Below are 22,182 nucleotides of genomic sequence, written 5' to 3' on the forward strand. Positions count from 1 at the left end.
TAATTTTCTTCTTTTAACAGTAATCCATCTTTTTACAAACTAATTCTGTCTAGCCACATTTTAGAACTCACTTGACAGGTAATACACTTGATATATTGCCTCTTATGGTTATTCTACTAGATCACATATCTCGAGTATTGGTTGACATCAAAACAAAATGGACGCAGAGACCTCTGGTATTTATTAACAAGTACACAAGTGAATTTTATTTATGCAAGCAAATTTGATCATACAGGTCAAATAAGCCACTTCAAGCTGTTGGCACATGAATGTACAAAACAGATTTGATTTAAAGCCTGCTACTAAGCATCCGTAGTGAAAGTACAAAAGACTAATACAAGGAGAAAGCTGAAAGCATTTTTTCAGATCATTACAGAGTAAGCAATGTTGGTACAAGTATTAGCTTTAAGACATGGTTGAAAGCTCATCACAAACTAAATAGACACAACTCAAAGACTACAGTCTCTAATATCAGTAGCATAACGCAGTAAGCGTGGGAGGTTTAGTACTGCACATATAAACAAAGGGTTGATCCAGCAAGACAGTCAAAAGTGTAAAAATAAACAAGTGAAATAAAGTAACTTCTGAGTCAATAAGACTATATTAATGCATGTCCATGCCACGAAAAACATCTAAATTCACAGTCTTTACTAACAGTACAGTTATCCAACTTTGAGTTGAACACCAATGCGCTTACATCTAGAGAGAGCACAGAAATGGTCAAATAAGTGCATGAAACTAGCTTTGAGAAATACTGACCAAAGAAAAAAAAAATTGCCAGGCAATGAACTGACAGGTCACCTCTGTAGTTTATGGCATCGGGATGTGTAAGCAATACAGTTACTGTCATGAACAAAAATACTGTGACACACACTTTTCTCACATTTGAAAACTCCACCAAGTAGTGCCATTACACCAACAACTTTTGTCAGGCCTTCTTTTCGGTTGAGACTGATGCAGATTGGACCGATTTCTTCTTATTCTCACATGAATTGTCCTTAAATGTCAGTGCTTAACATATAGGTATGCTTTGATATATCAGTATATACAGTGCAGAGTTCTGCAAAAACAGGAGTTTAGTATTTATAAAGTTCCGCTTTTAAGAAATTAAAAAAGGGATTATGAAAGCATGTTTGCATGTGCTTTTGTGGCTCGTGATTCGAAGACAATGGAATCATTCAAAGTCCTAAAATATATTTAAATGGCAAGATTATCATAAAATAACCCACAATTTAACTTTAATTGTCTAATCCTGTCTCTAAAATCTGACTATAAAGTCCTTTTTTCCCCCTCTTTAACAGGCTTGGCACATCTAGCAAATATTTGATTTACTTTGATTTGGTATTTATTACTGTGTTGACTTGCATTCGTAGAAGTTCAAATGGAAAAACAGCTCTAACAGCTTTCACGTGAAAGTGGTTTTAATCCCTGGGAATACTGGTATGGCAAAGGCTTGCAATGCTTCATAGTTGTGTTGTGAGATTTAAAATATTTTCAAAACTAACCACCCATTCACATACAGTACATAGTTCTGGAACAAGAAATCCCCAGACACACGACATGAGAAATGTGCTTGAAAACCCTTTGAAGCCCCTGTTGACCCCCTCAGAAATCAGCAAAAAATAAATTATGCATGAGAGCAAAATGACACTTAGTATCAAATAAAATTTAAGAAAAAATAAAAAACAATTATACACAAATTATTTGAAGTAAAAAATAATAAAAAGCAAAGTAAAAGCAAAAAATACTACTGCTACTTCTAATTCTACCAACTACGCTAAAACTACGATCGGCACTAAGCAACTCTTATTCAAGAATAATACAACTGCCATAATGATAATAATCATAACACCATCCATGAGAGAGGTAAAGGGGCTTTTTTCATCTGAAATGCTGTTTGTGACTGAGGAGGTTTGTGTGACGCAACCCCCCCAGACCACATTGTCATATGACGCACCAGTGACATCAGCAGTGGCGAGGGCCCTAGGCGCCATCCGCCCCCCCCTCGGGAGGGGATGGTAGAGAGAGACAGATAGAAAGCAAGAAGAGAGAGAGAGGGAGAGAGGCCGGAGTGGCAGGGCCAGGCCTCACGCTGGTCTTTATGTGTAGGCGTTGAGACGCTCCTTGGAGCGAGTGGAGTGGATGTCGTGAAGCTCCTGCTCCTCCTTCGACTTGATGTCCTCGTACTTCTGCATTCGGCAGGCGTCCTTCACGTAGGCCCAGTTGGCAGACAGCACCATCAAGTAGTGGATCTAAGAGGGAAGTTATAATGAGTTATTTATAAAGTGTAACAGCAATACATAGAGACAAATATTAAGAATAAAAAGAAAACAAGAGCTACAGCAGAAATCAACTGGACTTCTCTTGTAGGTTCTTGAAGACGTTTTAATCCAAGAGGTTTCTTCAGTTCTAACTGACTGATGGGGAGTTACACAGTTTATAGTCAGTCCAGCTCACATGGCCCTTTTAGGTGAGAGCTGAAACTACTTTGAGAACCTTAAAGTCCAGTTGATTCCTGCTGAAGCTCCTACCATGACCTGGACAGCTGAGAATCTACACAGACAAGATCTGTGATGAGACTGTTGCAAGTTTCAGAGCAAAACTACACGATCACAAGATGTGCTGTATTCTAGTGCATCTTATGACGTAGAAATGATTGATTCATCAGTTTTATTAGCTTTGTAATGTGGTGAGTAGACTTGTGAAGCTTGTTTGTGTTGACTACTGTTTAAATTCAGCAGAACATTCTCATTAATCCAGCAGGTGGCAGTATAACGCTACTTGTAGTCTTGGCCTTGTGTTACCATGGCAGCTCAGGCTATAATGAATGCATTGTGGTTTAATGACTGGGGTTGTAACTCGGCTTTTCTTATCACAAGGAATGACAGTTTCATAGCTGCACTGTGATATGTAAAAAGATCAATCAGGCGACTGAGATTCAAACATAGAAACATTCACTTTATCTTATTTGTTTTTGTGTTTTTTGCCTCACGGCCAGTTGTTGAGTCTCATGTATTTTTTAAAGATTTTTAGTCCTGATTGCTTTGAAGCTTTTTTCGGGAGCAGCTCATTATTGGGATGCACCAGTGAGTGTGTTGTGGCTAATTTTCTCCTCCATCATCTGGATGGAAAAAAAAAAAATGAGGATGTAGTCCTTCTACAATTTGCACCATCATCTCTGACTAGAAAACACTTTCTGTTTCTCAGAAAATGGCTCCTCACAAATTACTGAGTGATGTTTGCAACAATCTCCAAGCCTTTCTTCTTCCTGTTTCCATGACAACGGCATGACATGCCTGGTGCCTCCGAAAGAGGGAGGGAGACAAACCCTGTCTTTTTCACTGCGCCAAAATGCCTTCTCTCCCATCTACAGCTATTCTCTCACAGGCAAAACAATCAGCCACAACAAAACGCTGCTAGTTTGCCAGCGACAGTAGTTCCTCTCAGTCACCTCCATTTTCAGTAACAGCCTGAGCACTGCAGATTTATTTAAAAGCAAAGCCCCTTCTTTATGTAGAGAGACTGCAATAGTTTGAAAAAAAAACTTGGACCAGTAAAATGATATCTTTCATCCTTAATTTGAGTTTTTTTTTTGTTGTGTCTTCTGAATGATGTTTTTATTGTCGTGTCGGTGGCTCACCATAGCAATAACAGCAGCTCCTGCTCCAGCAAGGGCACAGATGAACAAGTGGAATGTCATGTCCAGCTGTATAAAAAAGAAATCACAGCACATATTAAATGGTAAATGGACTGCACTTATATAACGCTTTTCTACCTTTGCAGCCCTCAAAGTGCTTTACAATGTTTTCTCATTCACCTATTCACCCGTTCACACATACATTCATACACCAATGACGACAGAGATGCCATGCAAGGCGCTAGCCTGCCATTGGGAGCAACTTCGGGTTCAGTGTCTTGCCCAAGGACACTTTGACTGTGGAGGGGCGGGGGATCGAACTGCCAACCTTATGATCAGAGGACAACCGCTCTACCACCTGAGCCACAGCCGCCCATTAGTCTGTAGTGCTTACTGAACATCAAAATCGTGTAAGAAAATACAGTGTAAACATTCAGTTCCTTCAGCTGTACGTCCATAAACCCGTATTAATATTACTAGCAAATGTGCCTGCCGGTTATTTAAAAAATGCTTCAGTCATTCAGCATCTGCGAAATATTTACAATTTAATCTATAGAAATGGCTTCACTTTGTCAGCAAACAACTCCAGACCATTACTTCTAAAAAAGAACTGTCACTTCTGTGCTCTCCTGTTCAAAACTAATTCACTTTTGTCAAATGTCTGATATATGAGTCACACTCCTGTGTTCTTTGTCAAACTTTGGGGAAAAATAATTTGAGTGGAATTCACAGTTGCAAGTCCTATATGCTGTATTTCAAAGAAGTGACAGTCAGGGCAGGTGAGAGATTTCTTTCTGTTCCATTTATATACTGCATGCCCTCTTGTTTCTATTGCTTGATGTAGAATGTCCTGTTTAAAGCTGACGTTTGAGTGTTGCATGTAGACAGCCTGACTAATCCGTGACACCCATGACAAGATTCTGGTCATGATGAGCATTAGCTGTTCGTTTCTGCAGTCGATGCAGACTCTGTTTATAGATTTGTCATCAACACATGTTACTCTGCCCACACAGAATTTACAGGAATCTGATGCATCTGTAATCTTCTGCTACTTGCCTGTGATTAGCTACACCAAAAGAGGGTGTTTAAGGCCACATAGGCAGTGATTTGGTGGGTAAAATAGTGTCTGTGCGTGTGTGTTTATGATGTATGTGTGAATTAATTAGCAGACCTTGCAAAATGTAATCCGTAGCGTGCATTATCATGGTTTGATACACAAAAGTTGCTTTATTCATACCTCATTAGATTCACACATCTTGTAGAACTTCTCTGATCCAGCACACACAGTTTTCGCCTCAGCAATTGGCACAATACCTGAAATAAGTTGGCGTATTTAAAAACATCAATTAACACCAATATGGAGTGATATGCAATAAAAAAAAAAATAAAATCCACCAGAGCAAAGACAACAACAAAGCAGCAACAAGTTCATTTGTACCAACCATTGCAATACATTTTACAATTCACGCATAGCCACGCCGCGGACATATAGGCCTTTAATGTCACGGTGGCAGCACAAATGCGTGTTGACACAGAGGCAGTATCGGTGGCTGCCGGTGGCTAATGGACTGAAAGAGATGGCAGTAATTGAAAATAATGAGCTACTGATATGATTGACTTTCATTCCTAGTTTAACATGATGTTATTCTGGATCATTAAAGTCATTTGAAAGGAAACACTGAGTTTCATACATTGTCATTTTAAAAAGGTCACCTTCAAGTTTGCTGAACCATTATTAGTGTTTCATCTGTTAAGTGGCTTACTTCACAAATTGCTTTTAAAATTTATCAAAGATTACTGCATCCCTGTATCTGTGATGCTTTTTGCTGTGCACCAAGATAGAATTTTACTCCCAAGAGGCGTACTTAAATACTTTATGTACTCTGCCAGGTAATATTACGACATCGATGTGGGACTTCTGTTGAGCAGTTAAAGAAATCTGAGCAGCAAACAAACAGGAGACTGAAGAAAAGGAGAATATTCATCCTTACCGTACTGGCGTGGGTCCAGGCAGAGCGTGGCCCCCTCCAGCACCGTGGCGTTTTGGCAGATATTCCAGATGTTGAAATATATAAAGACTGGGAGGGAGGTGAAGGCAGTCACTCCGAGCCAAGCCAGCATGAAGATATATGTCAGCATGATGAACTGAAAGAACGGAGGACAACAGATCGTTAAGCTATTGTGACGATTGGTAATTTTAATAAAAAAGTATGCACAACTGAACTGTGCAATGCGGCAGAATGGGCTTTTGTTCCAGAGCACTGTGGAAGGACAAAATCATCTTGTAAAATAAAAACTGGCTGGTGTGAGCCTGTGATCTTTTAGGCTGTGAAGTATTCCCAAGCCCTGCAGTCTACTTGCCTATTTTTGCCAGCTAATCTCATTTTGGTTTGGACATGTCCATGACCACAAGATTAATAAACCCAGTGACCACACATACCATAGCATAGCTCATTTCCTTTGTTTCCCTGTGGAGCTTTAGATTTAGTAAGCAATTAAATCCCCAAGATCATCTTGTTATGACCGCTGCAGGCTTTCTCATATGCACTGTGTCGGAGTGCTCCTAATTCTTTATTGTTATGGCTGCATAATAAAAATATTTTCACTGATGTTTTTCTGGGCACTGCGATTGCAACACAGTGTGATTTTAGGAATTTATTTTTGAAGCTGATCCACATAAACACATGTAAATCATTTATTACACAGAAGCATTACAGTGTGTTTTACTGGATGTCTCTGTATTCTACACATGAAGTTAACTTGTAAAACAAAGTAATGAGCTAATATAAATAATAATCCAATCCACATTTCGTAGAGCATCTTTAGCACTTTGCCCTAACTTTTGTTAAAAAACAAGAAATACAGTTGGAGCTCCAGACAGCATGTGTAGTGGTTGTTACAGCGGCTACTGAAACCTTCACCTACTCAACCTTCAAGGGAAACTCCCGGGAAAATGACCTGACATTTAGACTGTATGACTACCAAGTGACTCCTGCAGCAGCACTGGAAGCTTGTGTACAGTTGTAAATATAACAGATCAAAAATCTGAGCTGCATTTTACAGTTGGTACGCAGTGAAACGGTGAGCCTACCCAAGCGCTGACACAGCGTCCACAGGTGGTGATCTTGAAGTCTCCATACAGGTCTTTAATGGCTCCGCTGGTGAAGAATCCCTCCACCATCAGCAGGATGCCGTAGACGAAGAAAGCTGAAGCAATGCCGTAGATCACATACTTGATAATGTCAATCCTGGAGAATGAACAGAAAACCACTGAAACAATCCATCGTAACAAGATGTTACAGAGAGTCCATGAAGTATTGTTGAGCCTTTAGGGAACGAGGATATTTCATTGTGGTTCGAGTAATGCTGTGCTCTACATTTGTCTCAGAAATCTAAATATCATGCATGCTATACTGTCTTAAAAGTAATGGAATTTGAAGTTTTACAGTGTCTGAGCAGAGTTGTTTGCTTGTGAGTTCCAGCAGGGAGGGTTGACTGAACACAGGGACTACATAGATTGTAGAGGAAGCAGCAGTGTGTTATATCTGAGCCATTTTAAGACCTGAAAGGATTATTTTAATGGGGAAAAAAAAAAGCTTTCAGATGTTAAATCAACATCCACAAAGGGACTTTAAAGCCTGTCTTACTCACATGGTAAAGACATCCAGTGCGTCCACAGGGCTCCTCACCACCTCAAAGTAGTTCTGGAGAATGGTTACAGTGCCAGAAAGGGCTTCATGTCCGCAGCCGCAGAACAGAGCCACACCCGCATACAGCAGGATGGTGGCTATGAGGGATGGGTATGGAATCCCACCCAGGCATTTTATGCAGCACTCAAGGCATCCTAAACACACAAACAGAGTGATAAATTAGTCAACAAAGACAGTTAAACTTCTCAAAGAAAAGTGTTCTTTTCTCTGTCTGACACTGTGACACAAATTAAACTGGATTCACACTATTTTGCTCGATCTTAAATTATTCAGCAAAACATTGCCAATGGGTAAATGCATTTGCATGTTGTACACTGTACTTCCATTTACTTTTGTGAGAATCTCCAACACTCAGACCACAACTGGGAGGCTGCTGTGCATGCATGGTGGAACAAAATACAACAACTTGAATGAGGTGGATTGCACTGCTATTCTCCCTGTTACATGGGCAACTGATTTCTTTATGCATCAAGTGTCAGAGTACTCAAAGCCATAAAAGAGGACGAGATATTTAATGGCCACTTCTACTTTATCTATGCAGTTAACCGGCATTGCATTTTGTCTGTATTTTAGGTTCATGCACCAAATTCGTTCTGTCAGTTGTTCAGCCCTACAGAGGATGCTGACATTTTGTTCAGCATGAAAAACTCAGCCTGAGCTTTACATAGCGATTGTGACCTTTAACCCCTTTCTTCTTTGCCCAGTCTCCTGTCCCAGAGGCTCTTAAGGTGACTAATCACCGCTTGGCTCCAACTTCAATCTTGTGTCGCACAGTGTTGTGTTGCTCAGAGAGAAGCGGAGTCTGTAAGTGCTTGTGTGCGCGAGTGTGTCTGTATGAATTGCTTAGATTTATGAGTCTTCATCTTGCGTTTGTGTATTTGTGTGTGTGTGTGTGTGTTTTGGGCTACTGACTCAGTCATTTCTCAGAGTTGCAACAACAGAAGTGGAGTTTATTTCCTGTGCGAGCCCAGAATTAATCCAGTCTCGCAGAACATCGCAGTATATTACCCACACAGACACATTTTTTACATAATGGGACCATCCTGAATCAATTGGGACCTCCTCATCTAGACCTGTATTGAACTGGAGCGCTGCTTCCTGAGTTTACGTGGCTGTTTGAAGTCCACATCGATACACACACGTATGGAATGTAAAAAAATGTAATTCCATGTTCATAAAAACTAAAAATTGATCTTGATCAGTTACAAGATGATAATGGCCCATGATTAAAGTCGTCTTGCATTCACACCGTCGTCCTTGTTCTCAAAAGAGACTCACTGACTGTACAGTCAGGTTTGATTGTCAGCTGTGGAGCTGATAAAAGATTTCAGGATGTTTTCAGCACCATTCTTTTATAGTTATCTTGTCGTCTTCACTTGCGTTACAAAGCAGGAGTCAGAGCAATATCCCGCCTCCTCAGCTCTCTGCTTCTGACTCTGATCCAGACCTGAGTGGAATACAAAGTAGCTGGTCCGCCTGCTGGGCTGTACCGAGCACTCAGACTCTTGGTGCAGCTCCGACCCTCGCCCAGACTTGCCTAGATTATCTACATTCTCACTGATGTAATCCAGTTCTAGACTGTGGAACGCCTTTTCAGCCTTTCCACTTCATTTTTGCTCAGAGTGTACACAGTTTCTCAATAACCTGTGCAGCTTTTCACACTTGAAATCCACCTGCATCAGCTACAGTTGTCAAAAAAATCAATAACTCACTTCAAATAGACACGAGCCAGGTTATCCGTGCATGTTGACTTGCTTCAGTCTCCTGATTTTAGTCTGTTTTCAAGCATATTTTCTCAGTTCGGTGGTGCACAGTTTGAATTATGTCCAACATATGCTCCAGTCGATGGCTTAAAGAGGAGGAACATGTCTGAATCGATGGGATTTATGTAGGCTTTCATCTAAGGGCTTCCCCTGTCTTTCAGACAGATCAGAGTCTGACACATGATTATCCGTCATACTGGAGATTCTCCCACTGAACAGAGTAGGGGGACTGTGATGTCATCTCTCTGCAGTATTCCTGTAGCATCACTACCTTGGTGTTTTTCCAACACCCCCACTGACCCACCTGAGCAGAGACATCAATTTCAGGGAACACCTCCCCTTTGGTGCCTTTTAGACTATCAGGTACTCACAGTGCCACCTGACATCAACTCTCAGGCGCTTTCATAGCAATTCACACCTTTGTTCATGTGACTCTGACAACCTGCAGGAGATTTTAATGGCTTGGACTCCCTGTCTGCCAGTAAAACTGAGGCTGCCTCTTGCATGACTGGTGAAACAACTACAATTCTACAATTTCAGTCCAGTGGATGTGGCAGTTTTGATAGTCACAAGTTGAAAGTAACCATGGAGCTATTTATGTCAAACAATGCCTTGCCTTGTGGTTTTGTCATTAATTGTGTGTCCCCACTTGACCTCAACTTGACCGCTCTGCATAGCTTTTTTTTTTCTAACGTCGTTTGGACAGCTTCCATAGAAGTGAAGGTTGATTTGTTTTAATTGCATCCAAGTGTGATCACAGACTGGCTGTATACGTAGTTGTTTACACCTACTGGGGTTAAAATTGTTTTGATAAAAAAAAGTTGCTGATGATATTAGAATGACTTTTTTTTGGCCACGTAAACTTGGAAAAGGCTCCAGCTGAAGGGCAGTGCCAAGTTTCTGAGATAAAAAATGTAGCTGTGTCAGCAATAAAGTTGAGGTCAGCTCAACTTTTGCTGGACTGCAACGTGACACCAGACAAAGTGTTGCGTTTCACAATCACATATATGCAAATACACATTCCTGATTACTTTGCTATGTGCCTGTTTTTTTACTGTTTACCTTGCCATCAAGATAAATGATAAACACCTGCTAGAAAGTTGTTATTCGTAGTTGTTCCATGTATTTCACGGTCTCATTTACATCTCAAGGTCCTCTAACAGAAAGAAACAAAAGACAAGCCACCACAAATGCGGCTCCTTTTGTTTTTGGTTTGAATATCCTCTAAGACCGAAAGCGATTCTGTCAACACATCTTCCCTCAGACTCATTATCTCGAGTTGGCTTATCGTTTCAGGAAGCAGCCAGTGACAGGATTTATTGATGCTGTGGTGTTTACTGACAGGATGAGAGCAAGAGAGAGAGAGAGAGGCCTGTCACATATACCTTCCATGCTCTCGGTCAGTGTGCTGGTTTAAGCCAGAGTGAGAAGAATCAGCTGTTGAGACGATTAAAACACTCACCGAAACAGACACAAAACAGGTAAATGAATCAATGAACACAATATATCCTAATGTTCTCAATTAATTAATTTTATATTTCTATTTATTATTCTCAAACTTTTATTCTGAAATTCCCACTGTGAGAAGACATCTGAAGTGAAAGCAAAGTCTTTCTTTTTTTTTTTTGGTTCCTTCGAGACATGCTAGTGGGATTGGGTGCTATAACTGTGCGGAGCCAGTACTTAACATGTTGGGAGACGAGTCGTAAGATAAATGATTTATGTCGTGTCCTCAATCAAGGTTTATTACCCTTTGCATTATTTACATATACTCCTCTCAGATTAAACCGGCTTCAGTCGAAATCTCGCTGTTCGTCATTTTAAATCTATTTTACTTTTCCTTGACGTACGTCAGCGCCAGTCAACTCAGTAATCAGGTGTAATCACTGCTCTTACAAACCCAAATAACTAAATTATACCCACCGGTTTGCATTATTACAGTTTTGTTACAGCAAAATAACGTCGTCTACGTGACTTGACTGAAAGGAGGTGTTGTTTCCATGGAAACAGCAGAAGATGAAGTTACGGGGCAGGATGAGAGCGTTAGCGAGTGGATGTAACAAGAGTGATGTTTTATTGATTGTCTGCTCCTAATTTTGTGCAATGGAAACTCTTTGGACCCAGTGAAGAGAGGTGTACGAGGGAAGCACACGATTAAATTACCACGTCAAATGATCTGACAGATTAAAATTACTGCTGCATAATAAGTCCTGCATCATGGTCTCAGAGGGAAAAAAAACAGTCCTCACTTTATTCAGCTGTTCTTTCTCTAACGCTTCGTTGGGTTTCTTCATATTTTTTTTGAGAAACTGCATTAAGGATAACTGACGAGCTGTGATTTGTTTCCGTACTAATGATATCAAGTGTTACTTGTCGCCGTCACTGCATTGAACAAAACTTTCCCTCATACCAGCACACACTCTCATTTCCCCTCAGTAACACTTCATTGATCTTAACTGACTGCAAGATTGAGCTCGTGAAAAATGGCAAATGGTGGTGCATACTGACTCTGAGAGCTACTGGATGCTTGATCCATAATTTAGAAGTGGCACAGTGCAGCAGCGCACAAGCCTCTCACATTCATTATTCATGCTTTCTGCTTAGCCCAACGTTACCTGTGATAAAAATAAAAGATCCCGTGCTTGATGAGGGGTTGCAGGTATTTGAATTGATCTTGATAGGTGTAGTACTACTTGTGTTTTGAAGTACTCGCTGACCGTGAAGTTGGGAATTTGGCCCAACTAAGCTGATTTAAATGGACCAGGAGCAGCGATAACAACGAACTTTGGCGTGCTCCCACCTGAGTTTACTTTAATGTTTAGTGTTGTTTTCATGGCAGAAAGGAGAAAATGGCAGATTTCCCTCAACTTTCTTGCTTTATTACGATCTGGTGGCTATTCAGAACCCGAAAAAAAAAAAAAAATCTTGCAAGTGTTTATTTTTCACATATCCATGTTTGTCCCACCATCAGGGAAGAAACGTTGAAGGATTTTCTTCACGCAGAGTGTTAATTAAATATATTTCACAGGCCAAAATTAAAAATCTGGCAACACAAGGATTAATTTTATTCAATTTTGAACAAAGAGACAGGATTTCACAAGATGGTGGGGGTTTAAATATTTTATCCTCCACACAACAAAGCCTCTGTTTTTTTTTGTTGTATTTTTTTAAAGAAAAAAAAGGCCAAAAAAAAAAAAAAAAGCGAAGCCTGTGTGACCCCAAACACCGTGATCCAATCAACAGAAGGCGTCTCGTTAATACAAAGAGAAAGGATGACCCCCTCCCAAGGCCCCTCCCACCTCCCACAACTCCTCCATCTGTCAGTGTCATATCCGACAGGCACACACTCAGGTCCTCACTGACCCAGTCAACTTTCACATGAGGGATGAGGTTATCTTTAAATAATGCTTGGAACTAAATGACAAAGAAAACACGATGCTGGGGGACAGTTGGAGTTAATTTATGAAGGATCTGCTGTCTTCTTTACTGCACTAATGATTTAGATAGGAGTATTACAATACAATTTAACAGACTGTATAGGTCTACTGTGCTTATTAGAGAGCTAGGACATTTTTTTTGTCTTTTGTCTTAATTTGTTTGCAAGATTTTGTTAAAGGAGAGACACAATACCAATTTCATTTTAATGTATTTTAGCGATTCGAGAACCACCAAAAACTCCCTCATTCACTCTAACTACGCCCGATATAGTTGATATAGTTTGTCTAGTATTAATTCTACAGTGCTGAGATGTGTACAGTCAGCATCATTAAATAAAATGTAAAACTTACATTAAAGAAGTCAGTAATTTGATCGTTTAAATCGTGCGTTTGTGTCAGAAAAGTTGAGACGAATGAGCCCGATCACCTGAAGCCTCCATCGTTCGAGTAAACACTCGAGAAATAGTGAGACAGAACAAAAAGTGCAACAGCAGAGTAATATTTACACCATCATAACATCGGCTGTAAACACCTGCCTTCCCAGGAGTGCACAGAAAATATGTTTGCACTGGAATGAACCTTCAGACTATGTTTTTTGTTTTTTTTCTTTTTCGTGCCGGCAGGTTGGAGATCATGTCGAAACAATATTTATTTTACAGTTAGGAGTACCCTAAACTCCACGGAGCTATCTGATGCCATCCTAATATTTAAGACTTTCTTTTCTTTTCCAAATATACTCAGTAGTAAGTAAGTCCCACAGTCAGCAGGATGTCAGTCAAAAATGTAGTATTGGGCCAACTCCAGACACTTAACTTTTAAAGAGGATATAAGCTTGTAGTGAATGTATTTGTGGGTGCTTTCCCTAATTAAAATGGATCTTTTCTTTTTGAAGCCATACAGCAACATTCGGCTTTGCTTTTGGGGCAGTTATAGCCCCGGAGAAAATAAATAAGATGCTGTATTAGAGGAGGAAATTAACTATATTCATTAAAGAAGATGACAGAAGAGAGAACCATAATCTAATATTGTCTGGTGCACGTTGACATCACATGCACTGCGATATATTGAATAAGACTTCATTTTTTGTGCATGCAGCTAGCCGTTATTAGTTCCTTGTTATCAGAGGAGTTTTGTGTGGGGGTGGGGTGGCAGCGAGCCTGGTCAGAGAGGGAGGGAGGGAGGGAGGGAGGGAGAAAGAGAGAGAGAGAGATCTCAGTGGGGGGATGGTGTGTCTGTGTCAGTCTGAGGCTAATGGGCGTATACATGTCTCGTTGCTTTCCTTGTTCCTTTTAATGCAGCCCCCCTCTCCCTGTAGCGAGCAGGGATCAGCTCCTGCATGCCCCCATCTCCTCTGCGCATGTTTAATCAACCAGTATGGTTGCCATGTCAACCGCAGCGCAAAATCTGAGAATAGACCGGGTACTTCAGAGCTGTGACCCACTTACTGTATGTCAACAAATTCAGTGGGACAATAGTGAATGAGACACATTACACACATAACCCCTCGGGGCAAAAAGGACGTTACAGGCCAGGTCCAAAAGCTCAGCCGCTGATTTCCTCTCTTTCTTTTTCAGTGGGAGATGGAAGAGCCTGAACATGACTGCGTGACTGCAGAGCAGGGACGTGTCTTTTGTCGCTGCCAAGTTCACTCCAGGAACTGGGGAGCAAATGTCAGAAACTCAGCACAACAGACGAGGGATGTTTTGCACTCAGTTTCTGCGTTTTAATTGTGCAGGTAATTCCCTTTCCCAGGGTGAAATGAGCTTAAATGTCTTGATCACCAACATTATGAGCAGCCAGCACCAAAGAATGTAGGGATTTAAAGCACAGCTCCCTAACAATAGACCATAATAACGGCCTGTCAGTGTACAATCGAATGTACCAGCAATCTGTACAGTTGCTTTTTATCTTTGCTTGATTGCAGTCGCAATTACTCTGAACAACCTAAATATTTAAGCTTGATGTAAATAACTTAACCTACTTTACCTATAATTTTAAAGTTGTCTCTGTCTTCCAAATGAGCCTAAACACAAAGCTTTGTATGAGTTTAAACATTGTGAAACACACTCAGCACTGGAGTATAAATAGGTATGCAAATTGTAGTTTTACTTTTAAAACAGAGAAATGCAAATTCATTGCCATGTTTATTAACGGCACAATATTATGATTTGAAAACATCATTGCGAGGACCTAGTGTGGCTCAATATGGATGGCCTCAGTGTGGCCAATTATATTTTGAACACCTGTTAAGCCACATTGGAAAAATCTATAAAGAGGAATCATTCCTCTGAGAACAATAAGAAAACCCTCAGAAGTTTTCCAGCAATAGCTCCAACAAACTTCTGGGGAACAATTGGTGGAACTCCCTTGACTTCTTCTGGGTCGGGTCAGGTTAGGATTCAGAACAATGAGGAATAGATGAGGCCACAGAGGCAGAGGTTGTGTAGTGTTTGACCAGTACCCACTGAACTGATATTGTACTCTGAGTGGAAGTTATTATGTCAGAGTGGAAAACCGTTGGAGCAACATCCAGGGTATCACTGGACACAAGCTCTCCACTGAAGTCAATACTAATTTAATTCCTTTAGGTGTTCGTAGCTCTTTAAGGTAAAATGATCAACCCTACTGAACGATGAGAAAGCTTTCGCTTATGCACAAAAAATGGAGGAATATATTCATAAATGCAACACAAGTTAATAATATATTTGAAAGAATGATTAAAATAAAAATCTGATATGCTGGCACAACACAAGTCGAACCACAGTGTGCAAGATAAAAGCAGCCTCTCCTGAATTCAGCATGCCTTAACCTTAATGCAAATTTGACATTTATTACAGGAGCTGTGAATTGTGAAGCTCAGTGAACCATTAGAAATACAGCCCATCTCATAAAGCGTTACGATTGTGTTTGCTGAATTCATTTTGTTTGACAGAAACCCGCTACATTGTCGACTGACATAAATATCAATGACATGCACAACATGTAACCGCATGCCAAGTTAGTATCCTGATCAAACTGATCAAACAGACGGACAAGCGGTGCCTTGCAGAGCAGATCCTTGGCTCAGGAAACGCTAACAGGTGTGCCTTTGTCGGTTTTTCCATTCAGCAACAATTAACACATGAAGTGTAAAATATCTCCAGGATGTTGTTCGGTCTATTCGTCAACAGCGTTATCCATAATATGATCATTTGTGGAACTTCTTTGCGAAACTTTAATCATTTCAGCCCTGTGTTCATGGTAGTGGAAACCTGCTTTGGGCGTTGGTTTGCTTCCTGTTGCTGATGGCCACTTTGGTACATAGAGTGCACTCCTACATTTGGCTAGCAGCTCAAGTGAGCAGTGCCCACCTGGTGCATCTGACTCATAATCTGAGATTTGCAGCCTCAGAAGAGGAAGACAGAAGGGCATTAGCGTGCTGCGAGTGCACTCAGTGACACCTGCACCCCTTCAGCGGTGGAAGTACCTATTTATTTACAAGGTGTTGTTATCTTAGATTATGTCTGCAGTAGAGCCTGACAATTACTCGATTTCAAATCAAAATTACTATTTGAAAACGGTGCAATTTGCACATCATAAAGGCTGCAATTTAGGATGTATGCCAGTCATGCTGCTGATCGTATCGCTTTCACATGTTTTCTGTCTATTGCACAGTAAATATTAAACTGAAGCTTGACCTGCATGCAAATGACACATGCAAGATCTGCCAGAAAAATATTTTCCCCATATTGCCTGGAACTAGTCTACAGTGAAAAAAAAAAAAAAAAAAGAAAGAAAAAAAGTGAAAAATAAACAAATATATATATATAGCAGCAAGGATTCCAGAGAAAAATATGTCATAAATAATGGAATTGTGTAATGTTAAAAGACTGGAAAAAATTAAATTAAATTACATTAAAAAATAGTGAAAATAACTGCAATTGTGTGTAAAATATGGATATTTTAGTGGATTTATATGCAGTAAAACAGTGTAATTATATTATTATTCTGCCCTTTAACAGTGCTATAAATTTGAGAGAGGAGCCTGTAAATCTCAAAACAGTCGCCTTTTCATAGTTAATGTTGCGTGACATCCAAAAGCTGGCCCTGGGATGGACCTGTCCAGGATGTTTCCTGCCTTCGCCCTAAGTCAGCTGGGATAGGCTCCAGCGCCCCCACAGCCCTGCTGAGGATAAAGTGGTGTATAGTAAATGAATGGATGGACATCCAAAAGCTTTTAAAATTGTTATGACCAGACAGAAAAACTCTTATGATCCTTGTCTGTTTCAGTTACTTTGCTGTGAGCACTGTTCACCTAAATGTGCTCACTTGCCAGATTTTCCACAAATTCTGAATTGATCCTTATTGTACAAATGCTGCTGTGGGCCAATGTCACAGCACCAGCATCTAGTCCTGTATTATTCCATGCTATGCTGAACAATTTATGTATTTGATTTTTTTTCTATGATTAATTATCCTGTTTATTATCAAAAGGTGATTGTATAGCTGGGGCTATGACTTTCTGCTCACACACTCTGCCTGAAAATGAGCAATGACTCTTACACACGATTACAGAATTTTACCCAAAGATGGGAAGGAAATCAAAGTGACACGGAACAAAACCTGACAAGGTGGCTTTAATGTTCATCTTGCCTCATCAGAGCAGTCACTCCAATCTTCTGTTGTCTGTAACAACCAGTAGAGGAGCTGTCAAGTTGCTCATTTGATAAAAGGCACGCTAAGTTGGGTGACAAGGCCTGCTACCGTGTTCTAATATGTCTATGTTACACTGTGTTATGCTTGATCAACCAGTAAATCTCCAGAAACATGACCTCAATGGAGCCTGGGAATAAATGGGAAACTGTCTTGAAATCTTTTGATAGCAGCGCTCTTGTTGTTTTTGTGTTTAAATAACGGAATTTCAGCAAAAGTCAGTTTAAACTTTAAAGAAGAAGAAGCTATTTAAAAGTATACTGTTATTTAACCATGCCTAAACTGGCCTGAAACAAACTACTGACTGATTCCAATTAGATTTACCATTTGGCTTATAGCGTTGTAATACAGTCACATCAGACACCTTGCACTTTATTCCATCATCTCTGGATACTAGCTTCTATATTGTTATGTCCATGGTTGAAATCTTACTTGTGACAGTCCGGCAGAACAGTGAGGATGTAGTCTGATGTAATTTGATGTAATTCAATGAAAAAAAAAACTAAACTAAACTAACCACAGAAAAGTCACGGTTTAAAAGTACATAAACAAAGCAGATCAGATGTCACTGGAAGACATTTTTGCTTGTGTCTGTTTTGACACACCAGCAGTGACTCATGAAGGCTTGTCGCCCTGTTGGCAACACAACAGTGAATAGCGGCACACATTTGTCCAAGGGGTGAACTTCTCGTTCGCCAGCCTCTGTGCTAACAGGTTGGTTACTTTTAACCCATCTCTTTTTTAGATGATGACCACAGTACGACAGAAAACATGAGGTATAAAGGTATTCAGGTTCGGGGCTGGAAGGAATACATAACAAGTGATACAGTAAACAATTACGTCATCTACAAAAAAAAATCCTCCTCTTTTTGTATCTCTGTAATAGCTTGTGATCAACTCAGGCTGTATTTTTCGACTAAATAAATATGTAGCCCTCTATTTTTCTGATTTTTTTAAAAACATATTCAGAAACATGGCTAGCCATTGAGCACACATGAAAGAACAGAGCATGCAGGAATGCATGCATGACTTACATGGCTGCCTCCTTCAGTTGGGTAAACATTTATGTTAGTGGCCAAGGCTGATTTTGTTCTCTGAGCAGGAATGCCTATGTACACACCTAGTCATGGCAACCAAGAAGTATTCTGTAGGGATTCCAGCACTGCAACTGTCACATGTAGTCAAGTGCTGCTCACTGTCGAGATGATTGTGTTTCCTCTGCTCTCCCAAGCCTCTCGCTCTGTCTTTTTTTTTTTTTTTTGCACTCTCTCAGTGTTTCCTCCTTTTCTTGTCTCCTCTTATCCTTAATTTCTGTCGGTCTGCCTCTGCACCTCTTTTTGTCTCTGTCCCTCCCACAGTCTCAGACTCTGTGAACTATTCCTGCGTTGCTGAAATGTCATCAGCAGGAGTGGGTGACAGGAGAGTAGATAATGACTAAACTTGGACAGTGCCATGGCAACAGCTTTAGCTCATGTGTGTGCGATAGGTTGCAGGGAGGAGAGGCAGGAGGGGAGGAAAACACAAACATACGAAGCCATGTCTGTCACATGAAGTAAATCTGAAAGGGGGGGAGGGAGGGAGGGAGGCAGAGACAAAGGTATTTTTCTCCATGACAACAGCATCTTGTCACAGCCTTTGTTCATGTGTCATTTTAGGATGTTTAAAGAAAAATTATGACTTAATTTAAAATTTTACAATCCACTGATAAACACATATACACTCTTGATTTCTTGCTTTCGAGAGTCACAACCATATACTGAATCATTCATGCAGAGAGAAAAAAAAAAAGAAGTGGTGGGGGTGTGAAGTATAAATAGCAATTCCACTTTGCACAAAGCCAACCCTGCTCCTCTTAAATGAGCGAAAGAAAAACCTGCTCCTGCATCAAATCCACGCTGAATGTCGCAAAGCACTGCTGCAACATACAATGTGTTAGTCTTTGGACACAAAGGGCAGAACCTGAGAGCTGCTGGATTAATGAGTGTAGAAGCTGGGTTTGGTACTCCAGTCTTCATGTTTTTCTCTCAGCCATCACGACAGGCATGAAAGCCTTATCAAGCAAACAAAGGCAGTCCAGCCCTCGCTGGAGCAGTTCACACCCCTCTCACTACCCAAACAGCACATACAGACATGCACTTTTCAGTGGAGTGCTGATACTCAATAGACAAAAGAATTACCACTAACAGCTGCTCTCCTATTCAGAGAGGGAAAGACTAACATTTGTGCAATTGTCTTTGCAGAGACCACGGACTCGATAAAACACCCATGTCAGATTTGCCTAAAAATTCTAGTCCAACATGTAAAGAAATAGTTTCTTACCTTTCTGGGTCTGCCCCTCATCCATGTCTTCTTCCATTGTGCTGATTGTGTTTTTACAGCAACTAGAGATGTGTACAAAAATTGGCCTGTCTGGATCGCAGGTTAAAAAGCTTATTTATTTTAGGAGGAATCCACAAAGCACTTCCTCTTTCTTTCTACTGTCTTACTTTCCTACTTTCTCTAGATATTCCTATGAAACACTGAGATTGCCGATCAGCTGTGGTGTCTGTCAAGTGTCTGGGTGATGCGAGGGATTACTGATTCTTTGTGGTACTGTCCATTGCGAGCTGCTGTGGCAAGTGCTGAAAACCTTCTTGGTCCCTGGTGGAGAAGGAGGAGGAGGAGGAGGAGGAGAGGAGTAGGGGGGCTGGATTGAGCAGAGGGTGGTCTCTATGGTAGGCAGGAAAGCGCATGTGTGACAAAGGGGTATGCAGTTGAAAAAGGCAGGTGTGTGGAAAACGTGGAGTTGAATGAGTGAAAGCAGGACCGAGGCGTAGGCTGAGGCAGAGCGTGGACCCTTTGACTGTGTCCTGCATTCAGCTGTGTTCACGAGCGTGGGTCGCCGTCACTCGCCTTGCCCACCCCGAGCACCCCTGGTTCTCAGACGGAATGGTTAAGCCCGCTACTGCATTAACTCAACCTCTCCTTAAATAAGGGAGGGAGGGGGACATCTGATTTCAAAATGGGATTCTCCTAATCTTATTAGTCGTGCAGATTCAATTATACAACCACTAAGGAGGTGTCATTCGATTCTTACAATGTAAATGCACACCACATGTGTAGACAAACACCACAGGGGAAAGTTGTTTTTTAACCTTTGGTGATTTTTAGATTTAAATTTAAGGATGTTATTATGAAGAATTCATTTACAAAAACAAATAACTATAACAAACAAACCTTCAGAAAACCCACTTTTCCATCGTCTACCTGAGACAATATCAATCAAACTGAGGTTATCTTTGTCATTTCTACTGAGTCAAATCCACTCAACTTCAGTTTGAATGATATTATCTCAAGCAAACAACAACAACAACAAAAGTAACTCTTCATATGTACCACAAGTTGATGTTTTACAGCTCACAGTAAAAATCTGGAATGCTGATTTAAGCTTAAACCCATATACATATACATACACACACAATATAGACACACAAACACAATGCCTAGGCTGCACGAGTCTTAATTATCAAACAGCAGATACTAACATACGGGATCGGTGATATCTGAGACACTGATGAAGACAGACAAATAACAGAGTAGACACAGCTAGACGGAGGGATACATAGATGGAAAGGAGGCATAGAGGAATAATTGGATGGAGTACATTAAACTGCTGTGGAGTGAGATGTGCTGTATAAATAAAATCTGACTTGACAAAGTATGGACAGATGGGTGAATGGATGATCAGACAGGTGGATTAGATGAAACTTTAATGATCCCTGTGGGGAAATCGAGCTTCTGCTGCTGCAGAAGCTAGAAAGCAGTAGAGAGGGAGGCGAGTAAAGAGTTGTGCGGAATGGTGCAGGTAAACACTTTCATTTAAACACTTCAATAGAACTGATGGATGAGTTGTGATTCATCATGAACATGTCAACAGTCATAATTCCTTCTGCATTGTTCCTGTCTGACAATCACTCCCTGATTTAAAAAAAAAAAAAACTCGGACAGCTTCGTTTGTAGGCCGTCAAGAGAACGAGTCCCATAATCTTTATTATACTTTATGGTAATTATGCAAATGTTTCAACATTAATGGAATGATTTATTAATGTTAAAATGAAATGCTTCATTAATGTTTAATTGTTTAATGTAAGACTTTCAATTAATAATTCAATTAGGCTGGTGTAGCTTATTGTCCAACCAAATGGCCTAGCCTCCTTTGTCCACTGAGTACCTCTTTGGAGTTAAATTTAGCGGCTTAGCTTTTTAATTCTAGCTGCATGACTCGAGGGAAGGTGATGCCGGCTGTCAGACGGTCCACTACTTTTCTCCAGACTGAAAGAAATCACCAATTATCAGATGAATTGCTATAAAATTTTGTACAGATATTCATGGTCTCCAGAGAATTCATGTAACCAGTTTTGGTGGCCCCTTGGCTTTTACTCCAGTGCCACTGTGGAGTTGTTTGTTAGAGTTGTCTCCATGACTTTCTGATACTGTTTGGTGCATAAATTGCAATAACTATGTTGTCTGGTTGTTTTCGTTGTACTCTGGTCAACATTATATCTTATCCTTATTCGCATGTTATTGTGAGCACATTAACGTTTAGGTCAAAGAGCCACTGTGCATATGTGATTGTAGATTCTTATTATTGTTTCTTTCACAACGTCAGGATTTTATCCACTCATAAAAAACAGCTTACTCTTCAACAATCTAGTCTGGGCTCTCATCCCAGCTCCTACGGAAACTATGTGCTGCTTTTTTTTTTTTTTTTTTTTTTTACACTTTTTGCGATATAGACAAATTTTTCCAGCGTTTGTTTGGCTACCTTCTTTAGTATCTTTAACCCTCTGAACCCCAAACTGTTTTCATGTGTTTTCTGCCCCTGTCACATCTTCATTCACTGTTTGCTTATGTTTTATAGTATCTCTATAGAAAAAGTACACTTACACTTAGTAGTTAGTCGA

The 22,182-nt window shown here is 40.4% G+C and overlaps 1 protein-coding gene across 1 annotated transcript; it reads right to left on the reverse strand.

Moving 5' to 3' along the window:
- Positions 1 to 176: 176 nt before the first annotated feature.
- gpm6aa (glycoprotein M6Aa) lies at positions 177 to 19,850 on the reverse strand. Its single transcript, XM_008279482.1, has 7 exons — positions 19,559 to 19,850; positions 7,289 to 7,481; positions 6,729 to 6,885; positions 5,629 to 5,782; positions 4,875 to 4,951; positions 3,641 to 3,706; positions 177 to 2,252 (listed from the first exon to the last, which is right to left on the reverse strand). Exons 1-7 carry the CDS (start codon positions 19,593 to 19,595, stop codon positions 2,100 to 2,102), a joined length of 837 nt encoding a protein of 278 aa, XP_008277704.1. The 5' UTR covers positions 19,596 to 19,850; the 3' UTR covers positions 177 to 2,099.
- Between the last annotated feature and the right edge of the window lie 2,332 nt (positions 19,851 to 22,182).

The sequence above is a fragment of the Stegastes partitus genome, unplaced genomic scaffold (assembly GCF_000690725.1).
Source record: "Stegastes partitus isolate 25-593 unplaced genomic scaffold, Stegastes_partitus-1.0.2 Scaffold160, whole genome shotgun sequence".
Classification (NCBI taxonomy): Eukaryota; Metazoa; Chordata; class Actinopteri; family Pomacentridae; genus Stegastes; species Stegastes partitus.

Bases quoted from the DNA above. Each gene is read 5' to 3' on its own strand.
- gpm6aa (XM_008279482.1), bottom strand. From the start codon at position 19,595: ATGGAAGAAGACATGGATGAGGGGCAGACCCAGAAAG. The intron at 6,886-7,288 runs GTGAGTAAGACA...TTCATTCTCCAG, and splicing joins GCACTGGATGTCTTTACCAT to GATTGACATTATCAAGTATG. The intron at 3,707-4,874 runs GTATGAATAAAG...TTTTTTATACAG, and splicing joins AGATGTGTGAATCTAATGAG to CTGGACATGACATTCCACTT.